The 18,023-nt window shown below is 29.8% G+C and overlaps 2 protein-coding genes across 11 annotated transcripts in view; one reads left to right on the top strand and one right to left on the bottom strand.

Annotated features, from left to right (window-relative positions):
* The window catches only part of Nup107 (nuclear pore complex protein Nup107), a 100,283-nt gene that overhangs the window by 61,996 nt on the left and 20,264 nt on the right, over window positions 1–18,023 (top strand). For 9 of the 10 annotated variants that reach the window (XR_013031701.1, XM_076515399.1, XM_076515409.1 and 6 more), the window contains 8 exons: window positions 45–93; window positions 3,072–3,141; window positions 6,391–6,545; window positions 6,941–7,037; window positions 8,686–8,843; window positions 9,659–9,761; window positions 14,228–14,316; window positions 14,572–14,643. Coding sequence is in view for 9 of the 10 variants with exons in the window: in XM_076515399.1 (XP_076371514.1) it covers window positions 45–93; window positions 3,072–3,141; window positions 6,391–6,545; window positions 6,941–7,037; window positions 8,686–8,843; window positions 9,659–9,761; window positions 14,228–14,316; window positions 14,572–14,643 (793 nt within the window). In the remaining variant the exon portion in view is untranslated. The remainder of the gene's footprint in view (window positions 1–44; window positions 94–3,071; window positions 3,142–6,390; window positions 6,546–6,940; window positions 7,038–8,685; window positions 8,844–9,658; window positions 9,762–14,227; window positions 14,317–14,571; window positions 14,644–18,023) is intronic. The other variant, XM_076515415.1, reaches the window with a different exon arrangement.
* On the bottom strand, window positions 14,932–16,769 carry LOC143222209 (uncharacterized). The gene is made up of 3 exons (XM_076448383.1): window positions 16,355–16,769; window positions 15,876–16,015; window positions 14,932–14,940 (listed from the first exon to the last, which is right to left on the bottom strand). Exons 1-3 carry the CDS (start codon window positions 16,767–16,769, stop codon window positions 14,932–14,934), a joined length of 564 nt encoding a protein of 187 aa, XP_076304498.1.

Genomic DNA, 18,023 nt, shown 5'->3' on the forward strand with positions numbered 1-18,023 from the left:
ACCTCAGAGTTTGTGTTATCTGCATTCTTGCAATCTCTTTACAGATTGACACCAGAGCAGATATTTCAGAATCTACAGGCAAGCACATTGGAGGTAACTCTAAGTTTTTTTCTGGCCAGTACTAGGATTCACCTAATGTAAGATTTGTAGTGTTTTGTATATTTACAGTTATGCCCTTGTTTGAATTACAGATTTACATTCCCTTACTTGTGGATTGTTTCAGTGAAGTTAAAAAGCTATAAGTAAAGTCAGCTCAGCATATATTTAGCCATGAAATATTTTTTTGACTCTTGTATTTCTAAGTGAGGCTGTTAAAATTACAAACTTTTTTTATTAGTTGTTGAGAATCATCCAACAATATATAAGCTAAGAACCATATCAGTGCTATGTATCTCAGGACAACTGGTATGAGTATTAACACTTTTACTAATAAAACAGAGAACATATCAGGGTTAACTCCCACTAACTTGTCTTGTAGCATCAGATTTTGTCTTTGCAGTCTACAATGATCTAAAATACATTACACAATTTTTCCATGTCACTATGTATAAAAATTGATACATTAGTCTAAAGGCTTATCACCATGTATAAAAGAATTTCAGCTATATATATATTTCTTGAGCTGTTTACTTTTTCTATCATATATCCACAGTCTTGAAAACTGGCACAAATGACATAAACTGGAATTTCATCATATGGTATTTTACCCATTTTGTTTTAGTTATGACAATGTGAAGCTTTTCCAGTTATAGTTACTTAGATGATCATGTCAGATCACCTATTGATAAATAACCTTGTTCACTGAACAGATATACTAAAAAAGAAGACTGGATGATTCATGTTAAAATCATGTACAGCTTAACAATCTGTCCATCTGACTACTTATACAAAATATTTGTTAAAAATACACAAATCTTTGTTATTTATCAAGGTATATAAATAAATTTGGCCTATAAGCATAGTTAATAAATCAAATTTTAATATAAGTTTTAAATTCTTAATTTTAAAAGGAAGTATTCAAGAAATCCTCAATCTCACCCCATTTGCTTTTTAGCTCTCCTTTTTAATCTGTTTACCATCTCTCTGAGAACTACAGGATCTAATATAAATTACACATTATAATATTGTTACCACTCAGACAAAGCATAATTTTTATATCTTTCAATCTTATTTGGTTAAAGAGCTATAAAATAGATAATCAGACTCCTTTTGCCATGCCACATCCTCTATTTTACATATTACCAGTATTTCTCTCTGATGCTTTATATTATAATACTTATAACCAATAGAAAGCCAAAATTTTAATCTGTCAAATTATATATCATATAATGTTTTCTGTACATATGATTGTTTATTTTGCTTCCAGCTTAGCTGAATTTTTAATGTCTCTTATTTCATAGTTTGAAAGCCAATAAAGTTATGATATTATTTGGATATTGTCTGCTTTTTTTGTGAGTTATTATATATTCTTAGATGCATTATTTAATTAAATAAATTTAGTTTAGGAGTACAAGTAGTGTTTAAAAAAATTAGGGTTTGTTTCATCAACAGTTGACAACAAAATAAAAATAACCAGGTAAGTATTTATTTCAGTTTTCTGTTTATGGTAGTTATGAGGTTGTTCAAACTGACTCATATAGAGTTATAGCAGAGAAAATAATAGATAAAATAGATTTTTTTACTGAAAAAACATCTGAAACTTGTTTAGGAAGTTTTAGAGATTATGCAAATGAAATTTGAGATTTTTGAGATGAAGAAAAGTATTTTTAATCATAACATGAAAATCACTTTGCATTTGGAGCAGGCGATACTATGACTCTGTATATTTACAGATAAATTTTTTTTGTGAAAATACTTTAGTAAAAATTCCGAGTATTTGGCTACAAAAGACTTGATGCTTACTGAAAGCTTGTAAAATTTCTACCCATGTTATAAGTTATAACATTAATACTATAAAAAAAATCAGTTTTGGATGACACACTTGGTTGATTTCACCAAGCCTATACAGAGAGAGTTAATACATTGGGTATTTCAACAACGTATTAGGAAGATTTCCTGTTTTTGGTGTGATGAGACTTGAACTTGAAACATGCCTTTCTGAGTTTTAACTGTTTTTAATGAGATGAATTGAGAAACTATTTTTGACTCCTGCTACATTATAAATCAGTGTAGTTGTAAATTGTTTATATGGTTCAGTTATAGTGAACCTGGGTAACTGTTTTGTTAATAAAATGATTTATATTACAAGACTGTGCATTACAAGTTTGTATATGAAAGGACTTATAAGTTAATTGTAATTTGATACTATAATTTCATCTTTTTATTTTCTGAAAAAATGTAAAATTGTTATAAATAATTAACTTTATTTGCTGGGTGAAATATCTGGCCTTACATGCTCTACTTATTTGGTGGGACAGTGGCAAGTCTATGGACTTACAATACACATATATAGAGGATGAATTCCTGTGGTGGACACAACAGATAACCAAATGTGTATTTGCTTTAAAAAACAAGTTATATTTGATAAATTCCATAGGATACCAATGTTATAAGAGCATATAATCATCACAAGTTGTTGAACCAAAAATTGATACATCTGGAATTTAGTGAGAGAGAGAGAGAGAAAAAAACAATAAAAAACATCAAGGTAACTTTCTTACATTTTAGAGATATTGAAACTAAAATTCATATTTATAACTTTGTGGTTCAGATTTAGGGTTATTTTAGCTCATTCTGTGATTATCAGGGTATTTTAATATTATACTTGTACTGAACAGTGAAAACATTTATCTGTTGAAAACTGACCTGATTGATTGCATACAAGCTAGTCTTTTGATCATGACATTAACTGATTTTTGCATTAATATTGTAGATATATATTGACTGATGTGAGACTGTGATGTGTGTGTAACTTTTGAATATGACTTCATTTATGTAATATTAATCTAAATTTTAACTATCAAGATTTTTAGTTGAGTAAAATTCTTAGTACTGTTACCACATTGTATTGGAAAACTTTAACCCAGTTTGTTTAGTCAGATGTATTAAGGTTTATATTCTTGTTTTCACAGACCGTAAGACAGGAAGCGAAGTCACCTCATCAAGTGATACAAAAGTACCTTATTCTGGATGACATAGATGGTAAGTAAGGTTTCTGTGTATTGAATATGGTGCTTTGTTAAAGATTGTAAAACTTAAACATTGTTCAAACAAAAAAAGCCAGTTATTAAGGTGGTTTTGTGGTGAAAACCTTGTAATGAAGTTTATGGTGCTTGAATAATATTTCAGTGAAAGTTTTCTCGTAAGGTTTTATACCTGATTAATACTGTAGTGAAAGTTTGTTTTGATTTTTATTGTAACTGAATAACATCTTGTTACATGTTTTCCATGGAAAATACTCTAGTTAATGTTTAATTGTAAAATATGCTTAACTTTATTGTGATGGGCATCCTTTACTGCACATGTCACAAGATTTTAGTGGCACTCATTCAAAGTTTTATTAATATACTTTTAGTTTGTTTACCAATTCGTATACTATAAAATTTTAGTTAATAATCCATAATTTAGTAGTACACAAGTTTTAAGTTCTTAGTTTTATACAGTAATATTTAAGAAATAATCCTGAATTTCCCCCAGTGTGACATATTTTTCTCTGTGCATCTTCTATATTTAATCCACCACCCATTACAAAAGAATGAAACTAAATGTAAATTACTCCCTATAAAATTATCATTGCTCAAACAAACCATAATTTTTATGACCTTCAATTTTGTTTGGTTACAGAGCCATTAAATAGAAAATTTGAATCCTCCTGCCACATCCTTCCTTCCAGGATTAGCTAATAGTTCTTTATTACATTTAATTATGTATTGCCTATAACCAGTAGAAAGTCAAGTTTTTTATCTATCAAATGATGTATTGTATAATGTTGTTTTGAATAGAAAATAATCAGTTTCATTGAGAGTACAACCTTATTTTTTGTGGGAAAGTTAATGACTAGCTTGGATGAACTTATAATAGCTCTTATCATGTTGTTAAAGAGCAAGAAAAATTGTGAGAATTGCTGAAAATTGTTTACTTTTTGCATGTTACTAGTCTATGTTATTTAATGCATTATTCGATTTAATTTTTATTTAATTATGGGTAATGGGTTTCACTTGAGCTCAAGTGATTTACAACATATAGTGGTGTGAATAGCGGTTAGACATGGTTCGAAGTGTAATAAAACAATAAAATTTAATAATAAATTGATGTATAATATTGTGATTTTGAAGCTGTTTAGGATAAATGAATGTAGTTTCATTTTATAATTTGAAGTCATTTTAGAAAGAAGGAAAGGTTAATTAAGATTAAGATTAAAGTAAATAGGAGATAATATATTAAGTGTTGCTGAGAACAAACATATGAAGTCTACTCAGGAGGTTTTAGAGATTACTGAAATGAGCTTTTAGATTTTTTTCAGATGAAGAAAAATATTTTTAATCTTAACCTGAAAATCACTTTGCACCAAGACTAATAAAAGTAAATAATCAATATATTGAAATCAAATCTTGTTTGTTTTTTAGTGAATTAAAAAAAATGACCGGGGATATACTGTTAAGTCTATAGATCATTTTTTCTATGAGCTTTATATCTTTATGGTTTGCTTCTCTCCTGTCCTGTTGAAGTTTACATCTCTTACATACTTTTTATGCAATATGCATAAACTTACTACTGGGAAGTGATACCTTCTGGTTGGTAGACCTGGCCAATTCAGTTGATATAATTAATTCCTTTATGAGCAGCATTTACAATTAGTGTTTATGATTAGTGTCTCATAAACTAATTGGTTAATCAAAATTATAAAGTTTGTAATTTAAGTTGTTTTTTACAAATTAGCCATAAATGTAATAAAAAATTCTAGTAGCTGTTTCAACCCAATACCACAAAAGTGAGAAATGAAAATAACCTTCCAACAAATCTTATAAAAAAAATTGTATAGCAAATGTCAGAGAGAAATTTTCATATATTTTGAAATACAGCATGTGAAAGAGGATTAGGTATGTGGGTTTGACTTTATATTTTTATTTAAGTAAAGCAATAAGCTAATATACTATAAATTTCATCTTGATTTTGCAGTATTAATAATACAAGTGCATTACTGATAGCAAATTGAAAAGATCATACTGAGGTATAAGTGTAATATGGAATGGGCATTTTGGAGTGTCATGTGGTACAGTGGAGTTAAATTGAGAATTAAATTTAAATTTTACCTACTTAAATGAAGAAGTTAAATCTTTATTAAAATTTTATTTATAAATTACATTTTGATGCCAAGTTTACTAACATGCATTGAAGATGAAGTTAGTTAATTAAGTTTCAAATGTAATTGTAAAAAGGTCATTACAGACACTTTGTTGCTCTGAAACAAGAGTTAATTCACTATAAATAGAAATTTTTGTTTCAAATAGAGTTCATGCCAAAGTTTTATCTGAAAAATCTCAAATTTCAATTACCTAGTCTAAAACCTCATAAATAATTTTCACTTTTTTTGTTTCAGTAAAACATATTTCATTTGTTAGACACAGAAGTACCCATTGACAGGAAAAGTTTAAGTTAATCTATTATTTAAAATTATTTTACTGGCTTTAAAAAGGTTAATTTTGTTGCAGTCTTTGTTTTACTCAAAGCTAAAGCTCTGAGCTACTTATACTGCCCATTCCAAAAAGTAATTTTTGATCATTTCAGTCGTGTTAAGAGTTGCTCAATAATAACATATGATAAGTCTAATTTTATTTATTTTATTTCTTATTGTTTCTGTTTTCACTTATTCCATCTATCATAGTAATTGAAATATCGCCATTATAATACCTGACTGATATTCCTTTAGTGGTTCACCACAAGGTACGAGGACTGACAATACTAAAAACTGGGTTTGAATAGCCATGGTGGGCACAGCACAGATAACTCGTGTCGCTTCATACTTAACTACAAACAAACTGATTGTTATTTTCAAAGAATTTAAGGTTGTTTAGCATAATTGGTTAATGTCACAAATCTTAAAAAATAATCAAGTAATCAAAATTTATGTTTCTGATTATTACTATGTAGATTATTTAATCTCTACAAGTCTCATTTGTATAATTAATCAGTTGAGTGAAATTGATGAATAAGCTAAATTATTAATTGATTAGTAAATTTCATTAATTGCTCAGATGTAAACTTATCATTCTAATGTGATAAGCACTTTTTATGAGAATGATAACCAACTTGGATACTAACTGAATGAATGCTAAGTATTAGTTTTGAGGAATGTTTCATATTTTATATAATTTTACCAATAACTGTGTTTTTAATAGTACAGTTTATTAATAATTGGTATTCTGATTCTTTGCTGTTGTTTTTCAACAGGTTTGATTGAAGAAATGTATGAAATGGTTCAAGCTGAGCCCTCTCCTCCACATCACCTGATTCGATTCATGGTTCATCTTGTTCTCTTCTTACGTACTGTGGGGCGTTCATCTAAGGAGGAGCTTTGTGTTACTGTGATTGAGGCATTTGTTAAAGTAAGTGTGGACTACTATATTTTTGGAAAATTACTACCTTGTAAGCTGGCTTCATTTATTAAGATAAATACTCTTTCTTTGTCATTGTTTATGAACTGTTACCATAGTTATTTTCATTTTCTCTATTTTATTATAATTAGATTTAATTATAATTATGATAAAGCTTTATTATTTTGGTGAAGATATTTTGCATTAACTATCATCCCAGTAAAAGTTACAAACAAGTGAAACTGAACTTTTCAAGAATAAAACAGTAAACCAGTTCTCTGATACAAGACTTATTTGCTAAGGGATTTTTTTCTTTACTGCTTGTAGAAAATGAACATAAGTAATAAATGTGATTTCTGAGTCTTTATTTTATTCTGTGACATAAAAATTCTGTGTTTGACCTCTAGGTACTGATAGAAGAAGGACAGAATAGTTTGGTTTCCACCTATGCTGCTCATTTGCCACCATTATTACAGGTGGCTTGGTATGCTAAATTTTTAGAGGGTGAGTTGACAATCATCATGAGTGTGAAAAGTTTCAAGTACCTGGAGTAAATAGTGATATTATTCCATATTTTTTTTTTATTTCATCTCAAAACACACATGCACACTCATGCACGTATATGCAACTTTATCCATTGAAATTACTTGTTATAGTTTTTATAATAGTTGCTTTATTAAATGATATGAAAGGAATTTAAACTAGTAGGCCTGCATATAACTCTCCCACTATGGTTTATAAATTGTTTGAATATTTCATTTTCCCACATTTATCACCTCTTTTAGTTTTAACATCTAGAATAATTATAAGTAAATATAATAATGTGTAATTAATCATTGCCATACTTAACATTACTAATGCGACTGCATAGCATTTAAAAATTCTAATAATCAATTGCTACAGGGTGTATCAAAATCCATAAAGAAAATAACAACCAAATTGAAAGCCAGCTGTTTTCTGAAGACTTGTAACATTTACTTTATTTAATTATTTAACTTCTACATAACTTCCATCATTAGCTATAATCAATCTAATTCTGCACGTATATTCTGAGAACACTTTCCCCAGTACAGTTGCAGGATGGACAAGCCAACATGAAGGAGACAAAGTTTAAGTTCTTCAAGATGCCTTTGTTTGGTATGATTGGCTTTTGTTCCCAAAAAGTCCCAAAGATTAAAGTCTGAAGGGGTGAAATCAGGAAGATTCTACAGAAGTTGTCATTTTACTCAAAAAAAGAGCTAGTTCTAAAATTTACAATGAAACACATTCATAAATAATAATGATAAGTAATGTGAGTATTAGAAATAACATTGGTGTATTCATTTCGGGACACCCTGTATTGAATTTCCATATGTGAGCCAAAGTTTGCAAAACAACACTTAATAATGTTAAATTTTTGCTACCATAGCATGCAGTATATAAAGATATTTTCACTGTAGCATGTGTTCTACACAGATACTGGACATCATCACCATTTTAATGATTCATAATATCTTGTTAAATAATCTATATCTAACCATGTTTTTGTACTTTATTAATTTAAAATTGTTATTTACAATAAATGGCAGCAAATGCAAATAACTGAAACTTAATCCGTGTAGATCACACACTTTAGGGGTACTGATAAATTTTAAAATATACAAACTTGTTTATTTCAAGTGAATAGTATTTCTATAATTATTCAATGTTATTGTATAGATTTTAATATTTTACCTCTTGTTTTGTAACAATTTTTAAAAATTTGTGTATAAGGATAGTTTTATTAACATAAAAGCTACTTTTTTATTCTGTTCTACAGTTAGCTTAATTTTTGTAAGAAGTTCTTAACAATATATGTCAAGAACAGAGTAAAGGTATAAGACTGCAAAAAAATTGTGTGGGTTTTTACACACTTGAAAATAGCATTTCCAGTTTACACACAAAAAATAATTTCTATGAAAGGTTGAAATTACTCTCATATTTACAGTTAAGATGTATTTTGTGTTTGATAATAATAAAAATATAATTTCCAACATAACATAGTCTTTGTTATTTGTAGAATTGAAGCAGTCAAAACTAATAATGTTTACTACTGATTGTATATTGTAAAAACAAATTGTGTCCATATGAAAACTGTTTGTTATGCATTGATTCTTTTTCGTTGCACTTACAGGTATCAAAGAACCATCAGAACGGCAACATTGCTTACAGCTTGCAGAAAATATGGGCTTAGATGTACCTCTTATCACTAAAACTGTGGTAGAGAATATTAGATCTATAGGAAGAGAACCTCTGAAGCCTTTATCAGAACTAACTTCAGACACTACTGAAGTATGTTTAGTTCCAGTGAGATACTTTTTTCTTCTTCAAGAGTACTATTCCTATAGTTAGTTGTGCATTTAATCCATTAAATTGTTTATGGCACAAATATTTCTTCTGTGATAGATATATGATTTTTAATTGTAGTTTACTTTGCTGATTTTAATAAATAAATGATAATACTTTGCTGTTCATTAAACACTACATGGTGTTTAACAAGTGTTGCTTTGTCTGTGTTTGATTTGCATAGTCTTTTGGTGGTCCCTTTAAGAAATAGTAATATAACTACATGTAAAGTTACTTTGCTATTCAGTAATACCTGGGCTTCTCAGTAACATTTAAAGAGAAAATTATAGTTTGCTTGAAATTAGAGTTTTGTTGGTAAAAATCCTTCACTGAAACAAAGATAATTTTACTTTTGTTTGCAGTTTCTTTTAATTTCTCATTAAATTGTTTTGGAGAATGTATAGTAAATTCTGTGCATTAGGACTTTTATTTGTAAAAAACAGTTTAAAAATCTAAAAAAAACAAAAAAAAACTTTTGGTTGATATTTATATAATTTTTGTATTCTACAAACATTTCCAAATTTACTGTTCTCTTTGTAACGTTGAGTTAAAGGTGGGTAATAAGACCTAATGGTATGCTATTTGTAGTTTAAGTTATATACAGGAAGAAATTTATAGTTGATCAACTTTGATTTATAACTAAATACATTTTCATGGCATTTTTATAAATGTTACAGCTGTTTGTCATTTTGTTGTAGTGTTTTATTTTTAGAATATATAACTGTCCACATGTATTCAGATGTAAATTAAAACTTTTTCAGGAAGATCTACAGAAGGTAGAAGCTATTGACTGGTTAGTTTTTGATCCCTCCCAGAGAGCTGAGGCAGTTAAACAAGCTAATGCACTAATGAGAGTATTTGTAGGTAAGTTATTATCCTCCTGTACATCACTCGTAATTATTTACACTATCACAAAATGCTGCAATTTTTTAAATCAAAAGTTTCAAATGATACTTTAATGTATGTTTACTACCTGTATAGTCTTCCAGCTCATAATTAAAATGCTTAAATCAAGATTTATGAGAATGAAAAGAATGAAAAACATAATAATCAAATAAATATTATGTTAAAGATGTTGGACAGTTAAAAACACAATATGTTTATATTTATAATTAAGTGCTCTAGGAATGTAAGTTAAAAATCACAAGTCATTTCTAGATAATTATCACTACCCCAATTGTGAAAGCTCCCAAAGTTAGTGCAAGGGTGAGTAAAGTCACTCAAGGTGAACAAGGTCAGTTGTGGTCTGTTCCTCTCAGTGCACCATTTTATTCATGGAAAATTATTGATTTATTTATGTGAAAACAATTCGTTTTTTGTTGTATTTTTCTGGACAAATTTCATTTCACAGATGTCATGAATACAGTTAGTTGTAAGTAAGTTGTTCCAGGGTGTAAACAACTATGGTTTTTCACTGCATTGTTAATGGATGTGGAATTATTTCCAAGGAAAAGGAAATATCTCTACACAAGTTTCCACCTAAGTCTGACAGAAAACTATACATGGCTTGGACAAAGATCATATCAAGAACTCGTGATAAATGGAGTCTGACTGAAAGATGCCACATGTGCAGTGAACACTTTCTGGAATCAGACTTCGAAAATAAACTACAATTTGCAAAATAATTGGCACTAAAGAAAGATGCAGTGCTTAGTGTGTATTCAAAATTTGAGGGTGATACATCAAGCATAGCAATCTGCAGCCAGGCTTGTGCCAGCACTGCATTCACTGTTTGAAAATGAAGAGGAAGATTGTCTGTTAAAACATTGGGAGATTATTTTGTATATGGAAGAAAAGCTGTACATATCTCCAAATATCTCCAAAATTGAATGCCACAAGCTAGTAAAGCACTTGTAAGTGTATGAAAGACTATCTGTCAGACCACTAAAACTTGCTGCAAAGTAAATATGTTAGAGGACCTTCTGTTTGGGTTGTAGGTGGGTATGAGATAAGTTTTTTTGAGGCTTGTGTATATATTTTTACTTCCTATTTGCATTTATTTATTTCATGAGTTTTTTTATTAGTTCATATATGTATATAGTATTATATCTAATCTCATCGTAAATATGTTGTTGCAACCATAATGTTTATTTTGCATAATATTATCTGTCAGCTTTTCTTTGTCTTAGTTTAAATTTTGATTTATGAAAGTGTTTTGTATTTTGAAGATATTATTTGACTGAAGAAAGTTTTTTGTATTTTATAAACGAAAATTTTTGCATCAGTATATTTATGTTTGTGTATATATTGTATTTGATTATGCTGTATGTTTGTTTAATTTTCAAGGGAATGTGTTATTTTGCATTACTTTTTTATAAAAGGTTATTGTAGTTTTGTGATCATTATTAAAAGGTGTTTCTTTGTTTTATGTTACTTTGTAATTGTTATTGTATCTAAAGTTATCTTACAATGTTATGCTTAAGTTTTGAGTTTGCATTTTAATTTGATTTTTAACTTAATTTGTGATTTTGTGAAAAATATTTGTTTCTGATTTTTGTAACTGTTACTTTTAATCTTTTGTTTTGTTGTAATGGTATACTGTTTCTTTTATTTATAAGTGTTATGGTGTAAGTGTTTTGCAGAAGTGAGAGTAAATTACACCTGTTTATTAACTTATTGTTCTATTCTTATTCCAATATTTGTTAGAAAGTTGGTCTGTCAAGGGACCCACTAATTTATCTTTTGCCATAGATACTCATAGAACTATGTCAGTCAACTGGGATGGTACATGTACTTTCTCATGGTAGTAATTACAAACATACTGTAATGAAATAGACATGTACCTTTTTTCTTAGCAAGTCAGATGATGCCTCAAGAATACATCTCTTATTTTGTTTTCAGAGTTGGCTTCAATTATATGATGGTATTATCCTGAAAAGAATGGCATTGTTATTTTTAGTATATAGTACCATGTTTTTGCAGTGTATAAAAACCTAGCTGGTAACAATGTAGAATTCGTCAGAACACTTTTTTAAACTGCATTATATGATCACAATGTTCTCCAGTTCATGTACCATACTTTACACTTGACTTTAACTTTGATTATATTTGATTGAATTTTTTAAAATTAAATTTATTTCATTGTGTTTAACCTTTATCCAGCATCTTTCTTTGCATTAAACTCATTTGAGGTCAATTTCTGCTCCACACATTGTTTCCTTGTGACCCTCTTGCTATTTTGTGTTTCCCACTCAATCACTCAGTGAAAAAACAGTAAACCTGAAAATACTATATTTTACTTCAGTTAGTTAAGAGTTGGCATCTCCAGACATTGTAGTATCTCGGTAGTCCTTTTGTAAAACTGACGATTAATCTTTCAAGCAAAACTACACAAAATAGAATAGACTAGATATTAAAAGTATTGTTGCTTGCTACATCAAAATATAACTTCTTACATTGTTTGCCTTGTTTCTATTAAGAATTTATTCATAGTAATTACATATTTGAGCCATTTTCCAGAGAATCACTATATTTCTGTATTGTCCTGTAATTAAATGTGGAGTATAACTTTTATATTTTGTGAACTTAATTTGCTGTAAATAAGATTTGTAATTACTGTAACCAAACATTAGCTTTAGTTGTGAACATATTAAGATAACTTGTGCCAGTAATTAAATTTCCTGTAGAACAATATCTGGTTTCTCAGAGGTTAAAATAATTATCATGAATATTGATTCTTGTTTCCTGCTTGATGTCAACATCTTTTGTTTCAAATACTTAAATTTTAATTATTCAAGATAAACTAGCTAGTAAAAGTTTTCAAGCTTTTGTTTTTATTTGTGATTTTTGCTTAATATAATTTTTTTTATGAGAGGTAACACTGTGTTTTATTTTTAATGTATAATCAGTTGCTGACAAAGTAAGACTGTTACAGTTTTCTCTAACTACTACACAGTCTTTGTCAGTAAAGGAATATATTAGATTTAGAAAATATCTTGACAATCATTGATCTTACAACTCAGTACACTACATTAAATATTTTTTTATTTAGTATAATTACGTATGTGAGATTGATAACAATGACTACATCATTTTCATCCACACACCACTAAGAACACTCCCAGGGAAGTTAAAAGTTACCTACCAGGTTTTTGGATAACTTGCCAGTTAAAAAGAGAGATGCACACATACATATGTTTGTTGAATAATGATTTAGGTTATGATGCTGACATGAGGTTGTTAACAAACTTGAATTATCCTGTAATGGTTTTTAAATTTTTACTGCAGACTTTACACATTAATTGATAATGTAATTGCTATAGGAATTTTTGTGATGGTATGATGTAATTGTTGTGATACAGATCATGTGATTGTGATTTGATACAAACTATCTGAAATGTAATGTCTTTCATTGCTATGATATTATGGTATATGGTAAAAGCAGTGGTAATGTGATGTTGCAAAGGCAACATTGCTTCAGATGTTACATATAATTAGTGATGACAAGAAAACCAACTTGTAGAGAAATATATATGTAAAAACTGCTGGTTTGGGTTGATAATTATTTTTTTTTTTTATGTAGAGGAGCAAACAACATTTTGACCTTCTTTGGTCATCATCAAGTTCACAAAGAAAGGGTAACTGACCTATAGCTGACCACATGTTTGAAGGGGGTTGTGTAAATGAGTGTAGGAATGTAGAGGGCATGCTTAGATGTTTGATTATATTTATTGATATAGGTATAACGGTGTTTCTTTGTATTGGTAAAAAAATGAAAACCAGATTCAAAGAACACAAAAAGTCACCTTCACACGTTTTCAAACATTGCAAGTCAAATAAACCCAACATAACCATAGAAAACACCCAAATACTAAATAAAGAAACAAACATAAACACAAAATTAAAGCCTTACTTATACAACAACTCAAGCCCAAAATAAACCAATACAAAGGAACACCTTTATACCTATATTAATAAGTATAATCAAATATCTGAGCACACTCTCTACATTCCTATACTCAGTCACACAACCCCCTTGTAACAGGGGGTTAGCTATAGGTAAATTACCTCTTTATTTCTTTGTGAACCTTATGATGATCAAAGAAGGTAGAAACATTGTTCGCTCCTCTACATAAGAAAAAAATTTTCTCAACCCTAACCAGCCATTTTTACATATATATTACATATAATGTTACTGGTAATTTAAGAGTGAAGGACACAGAAACTTTGTTAATTATGTGTTGTAAATGTACAAGTTTTGTGACAAAATAGTTATCTGTATTGGTGAACTGTGAAAGTAAAGATGTGCAGGCTTTGATGACATGTTAGTCATATTTTATCCAATGTTTACTAGTGGTATTATCATGTAAATAATGTGATCTTTGTTCCAGCAAGCAAAAAGCTTGATGCTGCAAGAAAAGTGTTTGCTAAAATTCCTGCTGATTCGATAGATGTTATTTTTAGACAGTGGCGAAGAATAGTAAGTCCATTCTCCTGAATTAATTGTTATTACTAGAACCTGTAGCTAAAAGTAAATTTATAATATGGGATGAAAAATGTAGCTTTGTTTTAAAGAAAATACTTAAAATATTAAATTATAGAGTAAGTAATTTCTATTATGCAGCATTTTGTATTTTTAATTTTTTAACTCCTTAAGGCTAAATAACATGAAGTATGAATAATTGAACTACTATGGATTTTACTGTAGTGCTAAAATTATTCTGAATTTATACAGACAGGAAGAACAGAGCTATCTCCTGAGGATGACAATGCTACTCGAGAGTACATCTGTTTCCAAGCTTACTTGGTAGGCACATTAGAAAAACAATTGCACTTTTATGAACAGAGTTTAAAATATATATGAACTCAAACTGGCTGTACAGTGTAATATAAATACATAATCGTGTGTGATGTGGCTTACTGTCTGGTCAACCATCTTTATGGCAATTAAACCAAATGTATATCTGTTCAAAGTAATTGTTGATTAGCATTACACGTATTTAGTGATTGTTATGGACATGCCTAGAGCTGTGACAGTGTGATAAAATCAGTCAGAGAACCATTTTGAAAAGTTTGAACTGTATTAATGATTATGTCAGATGTACTGAAAAGGAAACAACTTTTTAGTAAGAACAAAATTATTTATCATTGTGATGTGTATGTAGTAATACTGACTCTCTAGATAAAACATCTGTTCACTTTTCCTTATAGTATGCATGTTTTACTAGTAACCCTGCAGATACAAATATCTGTTCACTTTTTGTTAAACATGTACTAGTAACCTACTATGTACACACATTTGTTCACTTTTCTTTGTGTTTTATATATAGTTTTAGTAACTTACTACAAACTAACATCTTCTCACTTTACTTTTCTTTCTGTTTTATCTATAGGACTAGTAACCTTCTATGTACAAATATTTGTTCACTTTTCTTTGCATTATATATGTAGTACTAGTACTATATCTGCTCACCTTTATTTGTGTTATACATATAATACTTGTGGATACATATATCAGCCCACTTTTCTTTGTTATCCGTATAGTACTGATAACCCTGCAGACATAAACTTCTGTCTATCTTTTTTGTATTTCATATGTAATACTAGTAACCATGTAGTTATGACTATCAGTCCACTTTTCTTTGTGTATGAAATAAAAATAAAAACTGTAAGATTAACTCAACATTATTTTTTCTATTCTTCACAGGGGTAGAAATATTCTAAATTTTCAGCAGGGCACATGTCCTGTTGGACAGTGAAACTTGCAGGACATTTAAAATTTTAGCAGGACACCTCAAAATTGTCACCGGACATTACTTAAAACAAGAAATCAAGTAGAGGCAATTATTATATAAAACAGAATCATTTTATTTATGGCACTGAAACATTATTTCAAAGCAAGTGGCAACAAGCCTTGTATCTATTAAAAATGGCACATCAATCACACTGGTAGATTTAGTCATCCAGCACTAAGACATCAGCTGATGTAGACTCAGTATCTCTATTGTCTCTATGTGTGAGAGTTCCATGTGGACTCACAAATCGTCTAGTTTTTTTACTGTCCTTCCACCAGGATTCTACAGACTTGCTTAGTAATTCTGTGCTTGCAAGATCACAGGTCTTATTCTTGGCTAATGTTATTGTCATCAAGTCATTAAGAGAATCATTTATGGACAATGCTGCAAGTACAAAAAATTAGTACCCAATATTAGTTACTTTCTGTAAAAACAAAAAATGTAAATTTGCACTTTGGAAAATTCAATTGCTCCGTTAACTATTACGCTAGTTGTGCTAGGTTAAGCTCCAATTCTGTCAGTGGTAAATATGTGGTTCTTCTTGGTTTAAATCAGTTGAAAAATGCTTGAGTTTTCACTGATGTATAGTAATAATGGAGTGACTATGTAAACCTGAATTAAAACACAAATGTACATGAAATATTGTCCATTTTAATTTTTCTTAATTAGGAATTCAGGATAAATCCAGAAAATTCTTAACCCAAGTAATTAAGAAACCTTTACCTGAACTAAGTGCTTGTCGCAAGTGTTCAGAATCAGCCTTCTCAACTGACTGCAGACACAGGAAGTGGGTTACTGGGTAACAGTCACTGTCCAAGTATCTTACATAGACTATCTCCTGCTCAATGTTGGCAGTGTCTGTTGAGCTGTCAGTCATAATGCCAAAGAATAATGAGGCGTGCAGACGAGATCTGACATTAATTCTAATTGTTTCTACAATATACTTCATAAAGATAACTGCTTGTTTGTCATTGGTATAATGTTCTGTTAAGTTTATATCAAAGATGTGCTCCTGCAGCAACAGAAGCTCTTGAAAATTGCTGAATGGTTTGGCATTCAAAGCCACATAAAGGGCAGTCCTGAACAGCACAAGCAAACAATCTTTCTCAGTCTGGTTAAGTTTGTTCAATTCTCTCATTGTGGGAGTTAAATCAGGTGTTTCTTTTGCTGTCTTAGCTGAACAACTTAAACTGTGGGCACAACTGTTTTCATGCTCCTTAACAGCACTTGCTCTCAGGTTGGAAGATCCTGTTATGAAGGTGTTCTTCTGCCTTCCACTACTTTTGTCATATTCCTGACAAATTGAGCAAAATATCAGTCTGGTAGCATTATTATACTCCAGCCATGGTCGGCCTCTATTCCATTCATCCTGGAAATGACGAGTAGGATTAACACCAGTACTAGCGGTAACAGTTTTTGCTTTAACACTTAGGCTTGAGTCAACAAACTTGGATTTTTTCACTTGGGGTTCCGTAGTATTGTCTTCTGATTAATTAGTCTTGCTTGTGAAGCCAAACTGAAATAGATCGTGAGACTTTCCCGTTTTTTTACTATCAGATGCCACGGTCAGATCGTCATGAATGTTTGGCAGTCACGTGACTATCCGGGACAGCACGGATAAGGCGACCTAAAAAGCGTATTTTGTGAGCGTTCACGACCGTTTTTTAAAATTTGCTTTTTTTTTGTTTTAAATTAAATCTTAAATTTTGCAAGTTATTTTCCACTCATTATAGAATATACTTTTAAGCAAAATCTTTGGGCTGTGCATACACAGCTTTTGCATCGCTTATTTTTGAGGGTATGGTGTATTTGTGTCCGATATGTTAGGAATGTGACCACCGGTCACGATGTCAGGTGATAGATGGGAAAGTGCTGGTCAAACTTGATTGTTTAATGGACAAGTCTGGCTTTAAATAGAAAATTTTGATCTCTGCCACAAAAATTTTTAAGTTCCAGCCCCAAATGGGTTTTTATCTTTCATCTGTGGGTTATTACAATCAGATGATCAATTTCACTGCTCATAGTTAGAGTAGCTGATAAGTTTGCAGTAGGTGTTGCCAGTCGTTTGTATTCTGTGTAGTCAGCAGTTTTAAAATAAGGGATGACAGAATGTAGCTTTAGTAGATTTGTCTTTAACACTAAAGCAAACTTTAAATTCTTGATGTAGCACTTGTTTATATTGTTTATATTCCTAAGTGAAATAAACAATCATTACAATATATTATGTGTGTGTTATGTATATATATTGTGTAATATATATATTGTGTAATATATATATTACTATTGCACTGAAAAGGCTGCTAACATTTCTTGTATAACAGTTCAAAAGTTTCTAAAATGACAATTTTTTTTTAGTTTACAACCTAACTACTTAATCATGTCAGTGATGCCA

This window comes from Tachypleus tridentatus, chromosome 1 (assembly GCF_004210375.1).
Source record: "Tachypleus tridentatus isolate NWPU-2018 chromosome 1, ASM421037v1, whole genome shotgun sequence".
NCBI lineage: Eukaryota > Metazoa > Arthropoda > Merostomata > Xiphosura > Limulidae > Tachypleus > Tachypleus tridentatus.

Bases quoted from the DNA above. Each gene is read 5' to 3' on its own strand.
- LOC143222209 (XM_076448383.1), bottom strand. From the start codon at position 16,769: ATGAGAGAATTGAACAAACTTAACCAGACTGAGAAAGATTGTTTGCTT. The intron at 16,016-16,354 runs GTAAAGGTTTCT...TTGTACTTGCAG, and splicing joins GCGACAAGCACTTAGTTCAG to CATTGTCCATAAATGATTCT.